General features: G+C 32.5%; 1 protein-coding gene across 1 annotated transcript; it reads left to right on the top strand.

Moving 5' to 3' along the window:
* The first annotated feature begins 14,629 nt into the window (after positions 1–14,629).
* LOC140447519 (cathepsin L-like) lies at positions 14,630–19,693 on the top strand. The gene is made up of 4 exons (XM_072540219.1): positions 14,630–14,857; positions 14,950–15,285; positions 18,971–19,322; positions 19,422–19,693. Exons 1-4 carry the CDS (start codon positions 14,777–14,779, stop codon positions 19,631–19,633), a joined length of 981 nt encoding a protein of 326 aa, XP_072396320.1. The 5' UTR covers positions 14,630–14,776; the 3' UTR covers positions 19,634–19,693.
* Positions 19,694–23,299: the final 3,606 nt, after the last annotated feature.

The raw sequence follows: 23,299 nt of genomic DNA, 5'->3' as shown, positions 1-23,299 counted from the left end.
AAATATGACACATAATTCACAATCAACTTTTGTCTTACGCTTGCAAGCTGGAAACTTACATCTAACAGAATTTTTTAACTCGAATGCCGTTGCAAAATCTTCCCAAAATCAGAATTTGTAGAAATGGTATCTTTAAGGAGTAACTCAGAAATAGCTATTTTAAACTCCAGCAACTTTATAATGGTTTTGTTGACATTTTAAGCAAGTTGCTTATGGTCATCTCTGTATAGAATCCAAGAATTGGCAACTGCAAGGTCAAATAAATGAAAAATGGTTTTGACAGTATCCATTTCATACTTTTAGCTTACCTTCAATAATAGCTGATCAATTTTAATCAAATAAAATGCAGATACCGAGCACAGTTTTTTTATTAAATCTTGCCCAAGTACTTTCGCTCCTAGAGCATCTTCAGTATCATCTGAAATAAGCTATGAAATGTTTTTTTTTTCAACTGAAGAAAAATTATTAGTTAACTTCAAAAAACCTCGAAATTGATGGTTGATAAAATTTTTTATGTAATATAACGTTTTAGACTTACTTCTTCAAAATTGGGCAATCCAACAATATATGGAAAATATCACAAACATTAAATAATACATTAGCAGAACACGACACAAGGACACACAGTTTAAAAACTATTGAAACTCAACGAAGCTACATATTGGGTGGCATCGGGAGAGAGAATGGCTTAACGGAAGTTGTCATGTCTGACACATGACAACTTGGATGGGCAGTCACAATCATGGTAATGTGATCCGCACATTTCAAAATTCTATGAAACTGAGCATTGACCAAAGGTCCAACTGACAGAACTATAGATAATCAACTGATGAAATATAAAATTATATAGAACATTTACCCAACGAGGTGAGGCTGCAATAAAATTTTTAAAAACAGGTTTAAATTTAGTAAAATTTAAATTAATTTGAATATTAAGACAGTGAGAGTTTTTATTTGTCTCCCTTGTAATTTTCAAATCTTCCAATAAATCCAACTCCAAGTAGTTTTTCTTTCTACTAATGTCGTGTTAAATAGATGAACTAGTATTGATGTTAAAATTATGTTTACTGGATAATAAATGTTGTCCAAAACTTCTGTAATTCTAGTAGATAACTTTTAAATCGTTCTACCTACATAAGAGGCATCACAGTCATCACATTTTAATTTATAAATACCACTTTTGTCAAGTGTGTTCATCCTATCTTAGGTGTTGATTAAAAAGGAACCTAAAAAGTAAAGAACTTGAATAGAAGGTATGACAAACAATGCTGAAATTAAACAGTATTTGAGAAACTCTTGCATTAGCTTACTTTAACAAACCTTTAAAAAACAAAAGGATTTGCTAAAATCAATTAAACAAAAAATCGATAGAGATTGTCGAGTACTTAGCAATGCTGATAAGGGAAATTGTGTTGTAATCCTACAACAAATTCAAAATTTCGAGAAAGTACAATCTTTCCTTTCCGATAACAGTTTTGTAATTTAAAAAAAAAATCCACTTAACACCTTTATTAATAAAACAAAAGCAATGGTTAAATTTTTTAATGATACTGCTACTAAATATAACAACAGAAAGTTAACTGTATCTAATCCTATAACACCTAGTATATATGGACTTCCTAAAATCTATAAACACGATTGTCCCATAAGGCCTGTTGTAAATTTCTGTAACATTTTATTTTTTTATTTTATTTAAAATTTTATTTACAACACAATTCAGTCTATCACTAATATTAAACCTAAAGTTTCCATTACAAATTCTTTAGATGTAATGAACGTTTAAATTACATTAAAATAGAAGAGAGTTTTTATTTAGTTCCTTTTGACCCCATTTAGTTTCCAATTCTATTCCATATTTAGTTTCCAATTTTGTTTACTTCTATACCAAGAGATGAATCATTACCTTTAGTACACAACCTTCTAAACAATTCCAACATACTACCAAAACACAAAGATGCAAATATACAACGCTCTTGAAACAATTTCTACATGAAAGGACAGTAAAAAATCAGCTGATGCATTTTTATTAATGCAAGCTATTAGGAGCCCAGAATTTTTCATTTCAGTAGTTTGCCTTAGTAATGTTTTAGGTACAACTATATCACTTAGTCGTCTTCTTGAGTCACCAAAATTAGGTTTGAAGAATGCTACTGAGGCCATAGAGGACACTAAATGCATTCTTTAAAATAAAAGATCAAATGCTGAATCTAATTTAAGCAAACTTTAGAATGAAGTGAAGGAAATAGCTAAACAACTAGACATTGAACTGAAGATGCCACGTATAGTTTCTCGTCAAACCTGTCGTCAAAACCAACCTGCTAACTCTTGCGAAGAATATTTCCAAAGATCTATTTATTTACCGCCTTTGGACAATATCTTAACTGATTTAGAAGAACGACTTTCACTGAAAGTTATAAATCTATTTAATCTTCGAGTTGTTTTACTCAAGAGAAAATGTTACTGTTCAAATTTCCAAATTTCCCACTAAAATAATGGTGTGTGTAGTAATATCTCAACGAGGTGCTACACCTCTCTGTATAGGTATTGGTAGTGTTGATAGTGCGAAATATTGTGGCATTCTAAATGGTTTTCTTCTTAAAACGGCTCAAGTTTTATATCCAGAGGGGTGGCGTTTTCAGCAAGATAATGCAAGATACTTCTGCTTATACTCAAGCTTGGATGCAAGAACACGAATTGGCAACAATCCCGTAGCCAGCAGTATCTCCAGATCTTAGCCCCATTGAAAACATATGGGGACTGGTGAAGATTGAAGTGGAACGAGCAGCGCCATGAGATAAAATGTTTGATTCAGTCAGTTTTACAGGCGTAGAACACCATTACCGAAAATTATGGCCTTGACCTAGTTTCGGGTGTACCTGGACGTTTAATAAAGTGTTTAAATTTAAATGGAGGTTCTATAAGTAAATGAGATGAATTATTTGTTGAAATTTTATATTTCAAATGATAGAAATAAAAACCGTAAAATTATAATTCTGTTTTCTTTTTTCCGGATACTTTTTAGACGGACGTATTTCTCAACATTAGGTAATATTAGATCTTCTTACCAATATTAACCTTGTTGTTTTTTAAACTTTTTTTAAATCTATTTATTACCGTTCTATATTTATGTTTATACTAGTAATAGTAGTTATGGTTCAAGCTGTTTAATGTTGAGTTCATAAATCTCATCAATAATGAAAAAGAAAAAACACTATTAATAGTTATTAGTCCAAAAAAAGTCATTAAAATAATACCAATAATTAAAAAACAAGTAAGGCAACAACACGAGGTGTTCCACAGCTACGTGGCTCCGTAGCGGTCACCCATCCAAATGTTAGCCGCGTTCGACACTGCTGCTATGTGACAATAGAATAAAATTGATACAATAGTTATTTACTAGCGGACCAACTCGACATCGAGTTTTTTAAATGAAATTTTTATTTTGCGAGAAAAATTAAGAGATCAATGCAAACAATATAAGCAAGAATATACATAACATTCATCAATAATAATGTAGTAAAAAAAAAGTGATTATGGAAGTCGACCTCAAAACCGGAATGCAATTTTTAGTTCATCAGATGTCGACATGGATATCATTTAGCAGTTAATTTTGCATGCTGATCACGAATCCGGTGTCAGATTTGCTCTATCTTGACGTTTTATGCGCGTTTCGGGTCACTTCCGGTGTCGGATCGTAACCGGAAGTACATATTTAGATTCGTCTCAACGAGACCTTTCGATCCATATATACATTGTGGGGTCTAAAACTTAAAGTAAATTTTAACTTCCGGTCATCTCAAAACCGGAAGTGAATTTTTGTACCAAAAGTATATCTTGACAATCTCATACGTAATACTAATAATATTCCGAAAAAAAATTTTAGTTATCTAATATGGTTTTTGAGTCAAGTGTTGGACAAGAAAAGGGCTTAGCGTTTTAGTATATAAGATTGTACAAGACGATAAAATAGTACTTTATCTTCGAGAGCGTTTTTTAGCGTCGAGATGCTAATTATGCTCGAAAAGATAATGCGATTTTATCGTAGTGTGCAATACAACATTTTTTCTATAGCAAGACTTCAAGTTTAGGTGAAAAATAGAATGTCAAAGAAAGTTGTAATTTTTAGCACAAAAATCGCAATTGTGTTGCTCTTGTTTTTGCGGAGAATATTGTTGCGTTTTGTGTACAAAGTGAATAAATACGAAATGGACGGAAAAGAATTGACACAAGAAAAGGAAAACCTGCCATCAGATGTAGAAAATGCAGCGTTGGAAGCAGAAAGTTTATTGTTGTCACAAAAATCTAGGATGACGTATGAGAAAGAATACCAGTCTTTTAAAAAGTGGAAAAGCATTAAGAATATCAATGGCGTGAGTGAAAAAATCGTTTAGGCGGATGGAAATCGTCATCTGTTGCAGAATCTTAAATTGAAGAGTCAATAAGCAATAAGGTTGGTGTATCCAAGTGTATACTTGGCGGACCAGAAAATCAATCCAGTACCTCGAATCAAGTGTTTAAGCAAACGAGTACAAGTTGTGATGCTCCAAAAATAGATATTTCTAATAATGCTAATTGTAAAATTTCAGTTGTTTTTAATCCTTAATGTGTTTAAATTTGTAAACTTTATTGAATAAAAAAATGTTAAAACATTTTATCTACTCTTGCTGTTAAAGTGTCACTTTATCTATAGTTGCGGTTAAAGTGATATTTTATCTACTCAAAACAGTTGTTATAGTAACACTTTAACATTCGCTATGGAAAAAAAAATTAATTATTTCGGCAGATTGTACAAATAATATTTAGATTACTTTTTAATCTTGTTTTCATCATATTTTTATTAATCCTATTCCCGACGAACACAATCCAAATACACAAAAATTATAATAAATAATATTATTTACTAAATTTAACTTTATAAAATACATCCACTGGGATAATAGCCATTTCGTAATTATTAAATTGACAGTAGTAGGTTTCAATGATAATTATCTACGTACGTTTCATTTACTATTTTGATTTAACTTGTTTGAAAAATGAATCATGGCGCACGGGAAAACATAATGTGGAAGTAATTTATTTAGTTTTTGTTTGAGTTTTATAAATATATACTACACATAAGGATATTGAATTCATTTATATTAATTTGTCATATATAACTTATCGAATTTATTGACCTTTTTACGTCACACTCTAACTTATATCACGCCCAAACTACTGGTGATCCCTGTATACGGTTGATAACGAGATTTGCTTCTCACGGAAATAAGCGATATCCGTCGTCTTCGCGGTAGACACTGTTTGCTTTGGTTGGTGCTGTGAGGATCTTTATTGAATACGTGATGACAATATTCTACGTCGCCGGGGGCAATAAACATTCGCAACCTCTGCCTCTATGAAATCTATTCCTAGCGAAAATGGAATTCTCTTCTGTTGTTTCTGTGCCTCTTCACCATGCCTTGCAAACGATTTTATAATATCACTTTGTAAAAATTTTATTCTACAGTAAATTTTGAGAAACGTATGTAAAAATGAGTGCAATACAGATTAAAGAACTAAATATGAACCTCTAACTTTTATATGAATATTATTACGACTTAGCGATGGTAAGATGGCAAAGATTTGCAAAATAAAGGAATAGTAAGATAACATGTTTTAAAATTATTTTTTTTTTATCTAACAACGTTTCTTGTAAAAATAAATTTAACTTTGTAACTAATGCCTGCAGGAAAATATTTTTTTATACTTGGAAAAAACACAAAAAATTGTTTTAGGACAATTTGTAGCTCTGTTTATAACAATTAAGAGATCTATAGCTTCATTTGAAAGAGCTAATTTTAAAGTTTAAACTTAACGATCGTTTAGACTTTAACATTCGAAACATATTGTTTATTTCTTACCCACAAGCTGAATCTTATTTTAATGGAAAGAATATGATGCTATAATATTACAATAACAAGTTTAATAAAGTTTACCTCGGAAAGACGTTTATTTATAACAATTATTTAACAAATAAAAAATTTCACTTTTATTTGAAACCAGTTTATTCTTTTGTTTCTAATACGCAGATTCACGTGGTAAATTTTAATTTGTAATATTGCAGCATTATATTTTATTCATCCTCATCATCATCATCAACCTGTATGCGTCCACTGCTGGACACAGGTCTCCCTCAGCTCTTTGCATCTGTCTCTGTCTTGTGCAGCTTGCATCCAGTGCTAACACGCTTCAGGGCGTCAGTCAATCTAGTTGGTGGGCGTCCTCTGCTCGGTACTGCTTCTTGCCTTGGTCTCGACTTTAAAATGCGTTTTGTCCATCGGTTGTCTGATAATCTGGCGACGTGTCCTGTCCAATTTCATTTTGAGGATGCGATTTTTTCGATAGCGTCTGTTGTTTTTGTGCTACGACGTATTTCTTCGTTTGGAATTCGGTCTCTCAGAAAGACACCCAACATCTGGCGCTCCATAGCCATCTGAGTCAATCTTATTAATTACCTTATTTGTTTGTGTTAATGTTTCCGCTTCATAGATGAGTAGATGTAACACACATTTTTTAAATTAGATTAGATTAGTCATTATTTGCGTCTTGTTCATATTAATCTTCAGTCCGACCTAAAAGGAAGATCCGATCATCCATATGATCGGCTTTAAGTACGATGTCATCTGCAAATCTCAAATGACTAAGCTTCTCTCCATTTATGTTGATACCATGCTCGTTTAGATGTGCCTTCTTACAAGTATGTTCCAAAAGCGTCGTGAATAGCTTTGGAGAGACTGTTTTTCCTTGTTACAACTGTGTTACAACAATTAAATGCAGTTTCAGGAGCAATAGGCTTAAAAATGAACTACAGTAAAACAATAAATACTGAGCCAAGACCAGACAAATATAACAATACAAAATCATACCATAGAAAATGTTGAACATTATGTATATTTAGGTCATGTCAATAAACTAGGAAAACCAAATCATGCTGAAATTAAAAGAAGAACACAACTGGCATGGAGCGCTTTCGGCAAACTAGCATATATCTTGAAAAACTTCACATAACTATTTATTATACTGTTTTTCTGTCCAGAAATTAACAAAACATTTTTAAAAAATTTTAATTAAAAAAAAAGTATTTAATGAAACTTTTTACTAAATTATGAAATTTTTTATTTAGCCGAAACTTTCAAACTTCCATTTCAACCATAATTTTTTAATAACAACAAAAAGCATTCCTGATTTATTTTTGAAATATTTAACAGTGCCTTTTAATGAATAGTATAATGTGACAAAATTGTATCTTTTAATGAATAGTATAATGTGAAAGAAGACAGACTTGTCAAATTCTGCCAAAGCGAGGAGATGGTAATAATGAATACAAATTTTAAATTACCCAAAAAAAGACTTTATAGTTAGAAATCACCTGCGGATTCAGAAGACATTGTTCGAAACCAGATAGATTACATCTTAATAAAATCTAGATATAAAACGCCATAAAGTCTCTGAGAACATACCCCGGAGCTGACATAAATTCAGACCATAATCCATTAGTAGGCGTAATGCAGATAAAATTGAAGAAGACCCAAAAACAAACAAAAATACCACGGTTTGATGTCTTAAAGATAAAAGAAGAACCTATACGTCAGAGCTTAAAACAAGAAATAAATAATAACTTAAAGAAAATCAAACAAGACGTGATAAAAACAATAGATGTTAATGACAAATGGAACATGGTACAGGAAACTTTAATAAATGCAGGAGAAAAGCTACTGCAGACAAAAATAAGAAAAAAACAGATATGGATGACTTCAGAAATCTTAGATCTAATGAAGGAAAAAAGGAAACATAAAGGCAGGAGTAAAGCAAAATACAAGGAACTACAGAGATTGATAGGAAAGAAAATAAAAGAGGCCAAATCCACCTGGCTTGCTAATCAATGCAGTGAAATAGAGGCATATGCTTAACAGTATGATAGCTTTAAAATGCATAAGAAAATAAAGGAAATGGCAAATACACTGAGAAAAAAGAAAGATGCCCTCCTGAAAGACGCAAATGGAAAAATCATTATAGAAATTAAAGAGAAAGTAAAAAAATGGAAGACATACATAACAGATCTGTTTGAGGATAATCGACAAGAACCGGAAGAAATCTACAGCAAAACGGGGCCAGAGATCATAATAGAGGAAATCGAACAAGCAATACGAAACGCAGAAAACGGAAAAACTGTAGGTCCAGACGAAATACCTGCGGAACTACTGGAATGTCTAGACGATGAAACTCTACCTGTACTTCTGGACCTATATAATGAAGTATATAAAACTGGGAAAATCCCACAGAAATGGTTGGTGTCCACCTTTGTAGCAATACCAAAAACAGTATATGCCAAAGATTGTTCAGACTATAGGACAATATCACTAATAAGCCATACCCTCAAAATATTTCTAAAGGTGATTCATGGAAGATTATACAGAAAACTAGAAGATGATATGGATGATACTCAGTTTGGGTTCCGCAAGGGACTGGGAACGAGAGAGGCATTGTTTGCTTTTAATGTCCTCTCTCAAAGATGCTTAGATATGAACCTAGATATTTATTCCTGTTTCATCGACTTCGAGAAGGCATTCGACAGGGTCCGACATGAAAAACTAATAGAAGTACTGAGAAACAAAGATATAGACAGACGAGACTTACGAATCATTATGAATCTGTATTGTAATCAAAAGGCCAATATAAAGATAGAAGAACAAAAGTCCGAAAATATAGATATAAAGAGAGGAGTAAGACAGGGCTGTGTTCTGTCACCATAACTGTTTAACGTGTACAGTGAAGCCATATTCCAGGAAGCGATAGCGGATCTGGGTGATGGAATCTCTGTAAACGGAAGAATAGTAAATAACATAAGATTCGCTGATGACACCGTTATAATGGCAAACACCCTGGAATCGCTACAAGAATTGGTAAATAGAATTTACGATTATTGAATTAGATACGAACTAAAAATAAATAAGAGAAAAACTAAATTTATGATTGTCTCAAAAACGCAACATGGAAATGAAAGATTAATGATAGAGCAAACCCAAATAGAAAAAGTAGACACATATAAATATCTGGGAACTTGGGTTGATGACAAAAATGACCAAAGCAGAGAAATCAAAGTCCGAATTGAAACGGCAAGGCAAGCATTTGTGAAAATGAAGAAAATGCTTACCAACAGAGAGCTTCAGTTGCATCTCAGATTGAGGGCTCTAAAATGTTACATATTTTCTATTTTACTATATGGAATGGAAGCTTGGACATTGAAGAAACTACAAATAAGAAAAATAGAAGCGTTCGAAATGGGGTGTTACAGAAGAATATTAAAAATTCAGTGGGTTCAAAGGATTACAAATGCTGAGGTACTACAACGTCTAAATAAGGAGTTAGAAATTATGAACAGCATAAGAAGAAAAAAACTAGAATATTTGGGTCACATAACCAGAGGAGAAAAATATGAGCTCCTGAGAATTACTATGCAAGGAAGGATCCAAGGAAGAAGAAGCACAGGAAGAAGACGCATCTCCTGGCTGAAGAACCTTAGAGAATGGTTTAACTGTAGTTCACTACAACTTTTCAGAGCAGCAGTCAACAAAGTGACCATAGCCGTTATGATATCCAACCTCCGATAGGAGATGGAACTTAAAGGAGAAGATAATGTGAAAGTTTTTACGCTGTATCGGTACTATTCAATCTTGTTATTTAATCTTGTTAAAATAACAACTAGTAGTATATAAAACATAATTTTCACAATGAATGAATATTGGTGAAATTATTACAATATAGTCTTAAACTGATTTATACTTAAGATTTGTACATATTTCAATTAAAAATTTGAATCATAATAATTTTTCTAAAAAGATTAATTTATTAAAAGTTAAAATAATATTATTTTTTCTAAAAAATTTTATAAAACGCAAAAATTTAATCCTATTCTACGACCACGCGGCATTTTTATATAAAAATATCTAAAGTTGCATTTATTGCCCCACTCTTTCATATTTATTTTTAGAAGCAATAATAGAGCTGACATGACCACTCCTTAGTGGTACCACGTGCGTCCCACCCTGACTACTCTTTGCCGACTTTCAAACATAACAGTGAACAATTCTTCTATAAGCGTCTATATTCTTTGGTTTTGGTTTTTTTGTTTTCCTTAGGATAACAATTTGTTGAGATATTGCTGTTCAAAGTTTGCATACACTAGTGATTAGTAACTTATTTAAGCCCTTTCAACTACACTTCATTTAAAAATAAGGGTTTAATTTTTTTTTTTATTTAAATGATCTTATTGTCCTTAAAAAACCTATAAAATAGTTTTCTAAACACTTAAAATCCAACCGAGTTATGAGTAAAAAACCAATCACATATTTTATGAGATATGAGAACGCGTATACTGGAGCATTGTAAAATACACATAATGTGCTATTAACGCACATAATACAGATCACGAAATTGTTTTATGGACCATACAACACAATGGCAAATCGCTGTGACATGTTACACGTTTCCACCTCTATATTCATTTCACAGTAGGTACGAATTGTCGTAATTGTCGCATTGACATTAAAAATTTCAAACAAAGTTCTGAAAGAATAAACAAATACACTTCTCAACAATTAAAGTGGATATCAAATAGAAAAATGGAATGATATAAATAAAGATTTATTTTTACTTCGTATTTTCATACAGATGAACCGAAAGAAAGAAATTCTTTAAAAAAAAATAGAAAATAAACAAAAATTGTAAAATTAACAACCTAAAATTTCTATTCCTGCTCAATTTCTAATATCCCGAAAAGAAAAATTAATAGTGTGTGGGTCCACCTCTGTGTCGCCTTAGTGCTCTAACTCTATTTGAAAGACCTCTTATTAAATTATTGATGAACTGTTGTGGTATACGTTCCCAAATCGCGCGTAATGTATTGGCCAACTGATCTAAGGTTTGGGGCGGTTGAAGGAGCCTGTTTTGTTGCCTAGACATTTCGGCCCAAACATGTCCAATGCAATTCATATCAGGTGAACACGGTGGCCACTCCATTATTGTAATGCCATGAGCTTCTATACACTCGTTGACAATTCTCGCACGGCGAGGGCGAGCATTATCATCAATCAGAACAAATTGTTCGCATATTGCACCAAAAAATGGAACAACTATTGGTACTATGACTCTGTCTCGATATCGTGTAGCAGCCATTGTCTCATTAATTAAGACGACTAAGTCCGTGCGACCGTCAAAACATATGCCTCCCCACACGCAAACCGATCCACCTTCAAAAAGAGTGGTTGGGACTCTCAGATTTTCATTGTAACGTTGTCCTCTTTCCCTCCACACCAATATTCGGCCATCATTTGTTTACAAACGAAATCTAGACTCGTCAGTAAAGAGACAATTCCACCAATTTTCGAAATTCCACTGATAGTGCTCCATCGCCCAGCGATATCTGCATGCACGCTGCTCCCTAGTTAGTCGTGGATGGGTAGCGCGCCGTCTAGCCCTTAAATTGGATGCATGTAACCGTTTTCTAACAGTTTGAGTGGAAATAGCTCGTCCAGTAGCATGCCTGAAGATACTGTTAATTCTGGACGCCGTGAATGTTGGGTTCCTTCTTGCCGTCAGAACTACAAAACGGTCTTGCCGACGAGATCGTTCTCTTCCTCCTCCATGCCTGTATGTTGCAGATCCAGTTGCTACATACCGATTCCATGCACGACTTTTCACACTTTGCGACACATTTAGCCTCATAGCAACCTCTTGTTGAGTTATGGCTTGTTGGATCCAACGAGCTATGTGCTCGAGCTGCACTAGTTCTAAACGTCTTTGCGGCATAATGTTTTTGTGATAAATAGATTTCTTGACTTATTGACAACTGGTAAAGCCAATACAAGCACTTTTATACGAATAATATATTCATGTTTGGAACAACATGTCTCTTTATGTACGAGATAAGGGCCGATAAGAATAGGGAGAAAATAACCACATGCAAAAAATATTGGCAATAAAGATAGCATATAGAGTATAGTACAGGCAATTATTTTAAAAATAGTTTATGTTAATTTTAGAAATTTTAAAATTATCCACTTCAATTCTTGAATAGTGTAATTAATAAAATGCCTATTACGTTGTATACCGTCCAAGAAAAAGTGCTACTTGTAACATGGTACTTTCAGGAACATTCGATAAGCGAAGTAATTGATTTATTTATTGTTACCTTCGAAAATAGACCCCTACCAAGTGTAACAACAGTTAAAAATACCATTATACATTTTCAAACTTCGGGGTGTGTAAACAGTTGTAAAAAGTGTCATGAAGGTAATGAACCACGTGTTAGACCTGTCGATGAGGAGCGTTAAAACAGGGATATTGATATTTGTACTTTTGTGGAAGCTAGTGAACCCTGCAATAGTCTACAAATTGCTAGGAAAGTTAGCGTGAATGCTCGAACTGTCCAGCGAGTTCTCAAAAGGAATGAGTATCACTATTTTAAGATACAACCAACACAAGAACTGTTTTCGGAAGATAACTTTGGACGGATGGAGTTTTGTGAAATTATGTTAGATAAACAGAATGAAAATGTACACTTTTTAAAAAATGTTTTATTTTCTGACGAATCTTCATTTTAATTACATAAAAAACACAACCCATCCGTGGCAAGGTATTATTCTCGGAAAAGTAAGCTCCTCAGTGTTGCAGTGCGAACGCAGCATCCTCAAAAGTTAAATGTTTGGACTGCAATGTTAGGCGAGCATATTGTCGGTTCATTTTTTATCGATGGAAACCTAAACGGGCCCAAATATTTACAACTTTTACAGAATGAGATCATTCCGGCAGTTCGACGCCTTCCCGTTAATTTTCAGGAGGTTTATTTCCAACAGGATGGGTGTTCGGTTCACAACTCTAGAGCAACTATTGACTTCCTCAATCAAACGTTTCCTGATCGACTGATAAGTACACGTGGTACAATTAAATGGCCCGCTAGATTCTGTGACTTAGCGCCTAGCGATTTCTTTTTTTGGAGTTTTCTCAAAGAAACATTTATAGACATCAGTTTGAAAGGGCCATATACCTAGTCGAATTAAAGGCAAAAATACTTCATTTCTCTGCAAGAATTACACCAGCCCTACTCCAAAATATGAGGAGAAATCTGTATGACAGATTTGGTTACTGTTTAGCACAAGGAGGTGAAATATTTGAGCCCTTAATTCATTAATCTGCTTTCCTAATTTTTATTTTTTTGTTAGGTACATTTTACGAAGTTTGTAGGTTCTTAATTAGGTAGTATTTTTTATGTTTCGGTTTGGAAGAATTTTATTGTTTTTTTTTATTTAAAAGTAGTTCTTCTTCTTTAAGTTCCATCTTCTATCGAAGGTTGAAAATCATCATGACTATGCGGACGCTATTGACTGCCGCTCTAAAAAGTTCTGCACTACTGCATTCAAACCATTCCCTTAAGTTCTTAAGCCAGGATATATTTGGTCTTCCCACATTTCGCTTTCCTCGGATTTTACCTTGCATTACAAGTTATAATAATGCGTATTTTTGCCCTCTTATCACATGTCCTAAGTACTCTTTAAATACTAAGTACTACCTTTAAAAGTACAAACGATTCTTATTCTGATTTTTTTCTTCTTTCTTATCTTATTGTTATAAGCTTTGTCCATAAAATTTGTACATTTTTCAGTGAAAATAAAGCATATTACTTATTTACTAACTTATTTATTTGTATTGCTATTACGGCTAAAAAATAACCAAAAAATTAGTTTTAGAGCATTATAATAAATATGCTCTAGAGATGGGATTGCAATAAATCTTAATTCCTATGGTAAACAAAACAATGTCGTTATCTATATACTTTCACTTATCCTTACAAACTAGTAAGGGTTGTTTTTAAAACAAATTACCTATTGTCTTTATAATTTCAACGAAAAAAAAATACTATTTGAATTTCTTCGTAAAGGGTGGTTTTTATAAGTGTAAAAATTATGTGGTAAAAAATAAAAATAGTACATAAATGTAAATTTATTATCACTGTATAATTAAATAATTCCAAAGCATAAGTCCACTGGAGGGTAAGTATAACCTAAATCCAAATTTCCATGCAAATCAGTATTCAAAGACACTTTTTTATTTATACGTATTCTAGAAGGTAAGATTTAGGGGTTAAACTGTAATACAAACTTAAATTATGTTGTATAGTGTTAACTGACATTTATCCTGTTCAATAAAAACTGATTTGAATCAATTACCCTCTTTAATTCACAATTATACAATGTTTTTCTAATAGGGGTAGTTTTTCTTATAGAACCTTAATTCAAATTTTTATGCAATTCGGTGGTGACATTAAAAAATATACAGTTTCGTCGTATTTCACATTCATTTACTGGGGTACTATAAAAATATGTCACAGGAAAGAAATTATAATTAGATTAATAAAAAAACAGAAATAAAAAACAACATATTTTTTACACTAATCTTTTAATATCTAATTAACCGTATCAATACACAAACTGAAGTATGTATGTAGCAACTAGGTATCAATGTTACATTTTGAAAATTCCTACTAATTAGTTACGAAAATGATCTAAATATTGCTTTGATTTTGCAAGTGGTTTTATTGTAAAGATATCCAGAATATAAAAGAAGCTTTCGGTAATTTAGAAAACATTAAGTGTTTCGTTGTGTATTCGAAAGGTTGCACGGTGTGTACGTAAGAATAAAACACTTTTTCATCAAAATTTTTTTAAATATATTTTTTTGCGACATGAAGCTTTTTGTTATTATTTTTTTGGCTACTGCTTCAGTTCACGCACTGAGTGATAAAGAAGAATGGGTACAGTTTAAGGTGAGAAAAGAATTTATTACTTACTTTTTAATAAATCTGCCTAAATACTGAACTATTTTTTTTTTACTAATTATTACTTTTTAACTATTTAGATTAAACATAACAAAAGTTATAGAAATTACATTGAAGAGCAAAAGCGATTTACAATTTTTCAAGATAATTTAAGAAAAATCGCAAATCACAATGACAAATTTGATAAGGGATTGTCTAGTTTTAAGTTGGGTGCAACCAAATTTGCAGATTTGACTGAAAAGGAGTTTTCCGATATGTTAGGACTTTCTAAAAGTAAAAAATCCACTAGAACTCGTGTTACCCACTCACTTTCTCCAATAAAAGATCTGCCATCCAAGTTTGATTGGAGAGAAAAAGGAGCAGTGACTGAGGTCAAGGATCAAGGATCTTGTGGCTCCTGTTGGAGTTTTAGTACGGTAGGTAGTTTGTATTGTATATTTTATTATTGTTTGTTATTGGAGCTTGAGAAACACATACTTTAGTCACTTTATATATTAGCCCTTTAGTTACTATATTATTTTTAAGCGAGTCAATTGTCTTAAGTTCCTTTTCAAAACATAGTCCCATTTGGTCGTTTATTACATTATAATTTTAATATCTTCTTTTGACTATTATTGTATTTTTAATTTGTCTTGGTATCACCAAAGTATGCAGTTTTTTCTGTTTTAAACTTTTACGGTATTTTCCGGTATTTTACGGTATTTTCATACGTAGTGTATGCGTAAATCTGTAGATACAGGGAGAATTTTAAACATTGGATAGTTGTTATTTCAAGGTATATATTTTATATAAATAATTAAAGCTGTTATCATGGTTTTAATATAGCTAGTAAAATAAATAAAACCCTAAATAATATCCTATGTAAGGTGAAATTATGTTTGCATCTATCATTATGTGGGGTCGACTTAACTAATTACATTTCTTTATTTATAAGTTTTCATCCTGGTTTACCGACATCTCCTCCCTAATAATCTCGTCGGGTCTTTTTTGAGATTTCTTTCTTACTTTTTACAAAAAATGCTTCTAATATACTCTTTTTAATTTTATTCTTTTTGTAACTGCACTCATATATGTATGCATATTAATTTTCGTTACACGCATACGTTGCTTTCCTTTTGTTTTAACTGCCCAACATTCAGTTGCATACATTGTAGCTCTTCCAGCAGGTTTAAAGAATTGTTTTAATTATATTCATAACACCTAACACTTTCTATAACACAACACATCACTCGTTTCTTTCCACTCCATTTATCTCATTATTTCTATTGGGTCTCTACCTATTTCAATATTTCCATGTTAGAATATCTATCCTATGTATATAAAATTACTAATTTTCACAATCATTTCATCACATAAAGCTAGCAGAATATTTGTAACAACTCCATATTTAAATGAACTCTTCCTTCTTCTTCTTCAAGTGCCTTGTCCGTTGCGAACGTTGGCTATCAACATGGCAATTCTGATCTTGTTTGCGGCGCTTCTGAATAGTTCGACCGATATGAGCCCGAACCACTTCCGCAGATTTTTGGAGCCACGAGTGTCTTCTCCTGCCTACCCCCTCGCTTACTGTCTACTTTCCCCTAGACAATTAATTGCAGTAGAACTCTCCCACATATGTTAATAATAAAACTATTTGTTTATTCCTTTATTACAATAGTTGTTAAACTATCTAGAAAAACTATATCACATGTTTTCCCAAGATAAATAAATATTTTATAAGAATTTGTTTTTCTATTCTTTTATTTTTCCTTCAGTTGCATTGTAATAAAACTTGTATCTGTTTTTGGTATCGTCCCGAACCTGTCTAATTATTCTCTCCCATATTTTCATATTGGATCAAATATTTACAGTCAAGCAGGTCTTGAGCAAATCGCGGAAACACGACATTGATGTTCACAACGTGTTTGTAGACTTCAAACAGGCATACGATTCAGTCAAAAGGGACAGACTATACTATATATTGGCAGAATTAGCAATACCACATAAGCTGATTAGACTCATTAAAGCCACAATGGATGAAACTCAGGCATGTGTACGAATACAAAACAACCGGACAGACTTTTTCAAAATCTCGCAGGGACTAAAGCAGGGAGATGGGCTGGCACCAACATTGTTTAACCTGGCACTGGAGTATGCGGTTAGGCAAATGCAAACTGGACGAGAAAACCTACTGACCAATAAAACGGTTCAACTGGCTGCCTACGCCGATGATATTAATATTATGAGTAGAACATCAACAGGAGCACAGGAAGCATACGCAGAGTTAAAAATACAAACGAAAAGGCTAGGTCTGGAAATTAACACAGAAAAAACAAAAATAATGGTACAGACGAGAAGAAATATAATCCCACAAAACATTATGCATGAAGATGACATTGAAACGGTTGGAAAGTTTACATACCTGGGAGTAGAAATATATGCCGATGGAGCAGAGGATGGAGAAATACGAAAAAGGATAACGCAGGCAAACAAAGCTTATTTTGCCCTCTCCCATATATTTCGGTCTAAAAGTGTCCACCGAAATACAAAGATGAGAATCTATAAAACTTTAATTCGGCCAATAGCATGTTATGGCAGCGAAGCATGGGTCCTGAAAGAAACATCCAAAAACAAACTCGACACATTCGAAAGAAAAGTACTGAGGAGAATACTAGGACCTGTGAGGGAAAACGGAATCTTCAGAATTCGATATAACAACGAGCTCTATCAACTGTATAAGGAAACACCCCTGTCAGACTTCATTAGAATACAAAGATTGCAATGGGCCGGACATGTGATACGAATGGGAGAGGATAGGCTACCAAAACGAGTACTGAACGCCAGAATGCAGGGAAAGAGACCTGTTGGAAAGCCAAGAAAGCGCTGGGAAGACACAGTAAGCAGCGACGCACAAGCACTTTTAGGAGTCCGTGTATGGAGAAGAGCAGCCACAGACAGACAAGGGTGGAGGCAAAAAATAAAGGAGGCCAAGGCTCATTTTGGGCTGTAGTGCCGTAGAAGAAGAAGAATATTTTCATATTGTACCAAAGTACTACTATTGTAGTATTATGTAAGTGTAAACAGGTATATTATTATGTATTATATTCACATGCATTTCAGCTTTTATTGTTATTTTATATATTATGCTACTTCTCCATTTGTCCGTCATTTGTCCAAGTTATATTATTTTATCAAACAAAACTGTTATCAAATTGGTTCCTGTTTATTCTTAAGCTGTCCAAACTTTCCCAAAAATAAAGCTGGTCCAACTGCTTTACCATTCTTTGTTTTAAAAAGCACTTGTACCACTTCCTTGTTTCCTAATGTGGTGACCATTCCTTCAGTAAGTTTTACATCGCTTTTTCATATCCTTTTCGTGAACTAGAATTTGATTATCTTCACATGTTATCTTTACATCAATCTAATCTGTTTGTTTGCTCAAAATTTGGCTTTCTAATGTATCTTTTACATGCTTTCGCTTTCTTTTTGATGACCGTATGTCGATATTTAAATAAATTTCTCAGTTTTATGTCACATGTGGCTAGATAATATAGAGAGAGTTCCACCAAAGCTCATTTTTTTAATTACCATAATATATGTGGATTGAACGAATTTTTCTCATAAGGAAATAAGAGCCATATGAGTTAAACCTGTATATTAGTAATAAATTATATTAGTAATAAATTATATTAGTAATAAATAAATTATTATGGTTTTAAATCATAAATGTGTTGCTTGTGTTAGTCCATTTCATATAGGTAAAAGAAATAAAATAAATTGATTGTGAGTAAGTCTTATTTTATTTCTTTTACCTATTTATTATGGTTTTATATTTAAAAATGCTGCTATTTTAAATTTAGTCAATCATTTTTAACATTTTTTGCACAAACTAGACTGAGAAATTTTACTAGTTTATTCGTTAAGTCTACTATTTTCTTTATATAGACGTTCATATTATGCTTTCTTTTGTTAAAGTTAAACAATCAATGTAATCTACATACATAATATTTGATACAGATGGTAAATTTATTCTTTTTTACCGATGCTTTGTTCTCGAAAAAATGAATATTTTCTTTAATAAATAAAATTTATTGTAATACGTTAATATCTCTTCTTTTGTAGACTGGAACAGTCGAAGGAGCTTATTTCCTTAAAACAGGAAAATTGGTATCTTTAAGTGAACAAAATCTAGTAGATTGCGCAAAAGATCATTGCCATGGATGTTCAGGTGGGTACATGGACAAGGCTCTAGAATACATTGAAGCAGCTGGAGGTATAATGTCTGAAAAAGATTATCCCTATGAAGGCATTGATGATAAATGCAGATTTGATAGTTCTAAAATTGCTGCAAAAATAAGTAACTTTACATACATTAAGAAGAACGATGAAGATGATCTCAAAAATGCTGTTGTTGCAAAGGGACCCATATCAGTGGCTATTGATGCCAGTTTTAATTTTCAATTATACGATTCAGGTATTAAATATTTTATTTATTACAAATTATGTTAATTTAATATTTTTATTGTATACAAAATAATATTAGATAAATGTAACAAATAATTACATTTTGTAGGAATACTCGATGACACTTCATGCCACAGTTACTTTAATTCGTTGAACCATGGGGTACTGGTGGTAGGATATGGCACAGAGAAAGGACAAGATTACTGGATCGTGAAGAACTCCTGGGGAGCCGACTGGGGAATGGATGGATATATATGGATGAGCAGAAATAAAAATAACCAATGTGGTATTACTACTGATGCTACATACCCAAATATATAAAATTTTACTTTATTTATAATCTTTATGAACTATTTTATCAATAAACAATCATTATAGTTATTGGATATTTTATTACTACATTATTTTGATAGTTCTGACAATATCTTAAGCAACGATTATTATAAGATAACACCTTATTACCAACACACACACAGCATTAAATCCAACATAAGTAACTTCACTTGCATTTAATTTTTAAAGCAGAGCATGTATATTCTCTGTGGTAAAATGATAAGGCGAGCGTCACAAAAGTAGCGTCACGACATGAACTTAAACCCACGGAAACTCGGTGCAAGATTGACAGTCACAGTGAACGCTTAAAATGCTTTTACGCGACGAAGAAGTGCCGTTTTACAACATATAAACTTTTATAGATTTTTTTGAAATCTAAAGAAGAAAATATTAAATACATAATGAAATCACTCAATATTGTACAAATATTGAATAAAAATGTAAACGAAGGCTAAAAAGATATGTAGTCTGAATGATCATTAACCTATGCGCTTCCACTGCTACACATAGCTCCCTCTCTGCTCTCTGTATCTCTTTCAGACGTAGAAAATGCTTACTCGACAAACCTTTAAAGAATTACCAGACAAAGAGGAAAGGGAAAAAACCCAAAAAAAAAGAAACTAAACCGCTTTAATAAGGAACTAAAGTACATGGAAAACCTTAACAAAGAGAACGAATTCAGGACATTCTATAGGAACATTAATGTCAACAGAAAAGAATTCAAGGCAACTACAAAAACCGATGCCGAATTTGAAATGGCGACCTACTAATAAAAGAGAAAGATTTTATCTACAAAATACTAAATATATAATATTAAATAAATACGTGGAATATTTCTACTAGCTGCTTTATATAGAGAAAGAAAAAACCTGAAAGACTAAACGGATGATGTAAGCAAAAGAAATGAGAGGGAAGAGAAAGCACCAATGATTCTTGAAGTTCGAAAAATGAAAGAAATTCATAAAAAAATATGGATACAAAAATACCTTGCCAGTAATTAAAATATTAAAAAATTTTAACCATACACAAAAAATATCATATTCTTGAATGCTCTAACCATAGATGAATTTCGCTCATAAGTAAAGTGTATAAAATATCATCCTTTATAATATGCAACTAAATAGCAGAACAAATAATAAGAAATTAGTAGGCTGAATTTAGAGGTGGTTAATTCATTATCAATTAATTCATTCATCTTATTGCAACCCTGAAACAAATTTTACAAAAACGCTGAAACATAGTATAGATAGAAAATTTAGTTAAAAATTCTTTTATAGAAGGTATATAATAAAAAACCCAATCGGGCTACATCATAAAACGTTTTTGGAATTAATATCTCATCATCAGAACTATCTGGATAGATAACATGGCATTTGCATTTGCCACGTTATCCATTCCTATTGTAACTTAACCTGTAATTGGTTGTTCACTCCCTGAGACCAAATATTTAAAATGTTTTTTTTTTCTAGAAACCTGCTTTTTAAATGTTTATAATTGTATTTTAAACAACACTTTTTTTTCAGCTTTGTTTTTTGTGATTTTTTTAGTGCCCACTGGTGGTCACGCGGTCCCAGGTTGTAATTTTCATAGGGACCAAATGTTCACCAGTGGTCACGCATTTCATTATTTCTTTTGTTGCAGATTTTAAACAATAATGGCACATTAATAAGACAATAAGAACTGCTTTGGGAGTTGGAAAATTTGTCTGATGTTAAAGCAGCAGACTATTCTGAGGATGACTCCATTGCAGATCGAGATTACTCATATTATGAAGAAAACTCCGATTCAAGTGAGGATGAACTAGCTGCATTTGATGTCGAGAACAAAGTTGCTGAAGTAGTTCCTTTTGCCGATAATATACCCCAGAGCAACTGGGAGCCAGTGACAGGAAACAGATTGAAATTTAATTTTCTTTATGCCTACACCGGTGCACCCGAACATATAATCCAGAAACTTCATAGTGCCTCTCCTATAAGTTAATTTAAAACTTCATAGACGAAGAAATTATCTCATTGTTTGTGGAAGAAACCAATAGATTTGCTGCACAAAGAAATACTGCGAATGAAGCTGCCTCAGTAGGAAACGGAACTCCAAGACTTAGTAAATGGGTTGACACTGATTGTACAGAGATGCGCAAGTTTTTGGGGATTGAGTCTCCCCCATTATCTTGGAGATGAGAATTATGCATTTGCCAAAATTTAGGAATTACTGGAGCAAAAAAAGAATTTATGAAAATGGAATTCCAAAAATAATAAGCCGCAATTGATTTGAGATGTTAATTTCGGTGATTGATTTATCAAACAATGAGCAACCAATCGATCTGGAAGAAAGAGTCCACAAAATCTCTAAATTTTTAAACGTATTAGAAAAGAAATTTAAAGAATCGTATATTCCCGAAGAAGAAGTTTGTATAGATGAAAGCAACGTACCATTTCGAGGACGTATTTATTTCCGATAGTATATTCCCAATAGAAAACATAAGTATGAGCTAAAGGTTTTTAAACTCTGTATTGCTGGAGGCTATACATGGTTGTTTAAAGTCTACACCGGCAAAGAAAGAGCGGACGATATATCAGTTGCCGAAAAAATTGTCACAACACTGATGGATGGACTTTTGGATGCAGGTAAAACTGTATATACCGATAACTGGTACACTAGTGTTTCGCTGTCTAATATTCAACGACAAACACATTTAGTAGGAACCCTAAGGACAAATAGAAAATATAATCCCTAAGATGTGGTAAAAGCTAAATTGAGAAAGGGTGAAGTCGTGGCCCAACAAAACCAAAATAAACCAGTTGTCTGCAAATGTAAAGATAAAAGAAATGTTGTTATGCTTAGTACCAAACATGACGACTCTATGGTTACAGTTAATAGCAGAGGATAAGAAGTTCATAAACCAGCGATGGTTGTAGATTACAACAAAGGAAAAGCTTTTGTCGACACTTTTGACCAGATGGCATCTTATGCGCCATACGTGAGAAGAACCGTCAAGTGGTATAAAGCGACTAATTTTTCATTTTGTTACTTCAACAGCTAAGGTAAATGCTCTGCATCTGTATAACAAAATTAATAATAAGAAATTGAAAATAATAGAATTCAAAGAAAATATCGTCGAGGCTCTGGTTTATCAAGATTTAAATCAAATTCCAATACTTTCAAGGCCCTTCAGTTTCAAGATAAAACACTTCTTGAAAGAATACGACGGGCAAAATAGGATTACCAGAAAAAGGTGCAGCCCATGCATGCAGACATGACTATGTCTCAGCAACAAAATTCAGTTTATGCTCGTAAAAATGCGAAAAAAATTTATACGTATTGTGATCCCTGTAACCTGCCAATGTACCTCGAATGTTTTTAAAAGCATATCTAGCAAATATCTCATTTCCAGAAATTAAATTTTTATTATTGTTGTTGTATTACAAATACGTTAAGATTACTTGTTTTTTTACTATTTATCTAGGTTTGTTCGTTTATTTTTGTTTTTATTGGAATATAATTCAATTTATTTTTGTAATAAAGGATGTAAAAAGACACAATAATATTAGTTTTTTGTACTGCCAAAAATCACAACCGATACATTCATTTTGCCTGGTACACGTGAAATTTTGTTGTTTCCTGCCACCACTGAATACGTCACTATACGTAAAACTA

The sequence above is a fragment of the Diabrotica undecimpunctata genome, chromosome 1 (assembly GCF_040954645.1).
Source record: "Diabrotica undecimpunctata isolate CICGRU chromosome 1, icDiaUnde3, whole genome shotgun sequence".
Taxonomy (NCBI): Eukaryota; Metazoa; Arthropoda; class Insecta; order Coleoptera; family Chrysomelidae; genus Diabrotica; species Diabrotica undecimpunctata.
The sequence above is the reverse complement of the archived record's forward strand: the minus strand, read 5'-3'. Positions and strand labels throughout refer to the sequence as shown.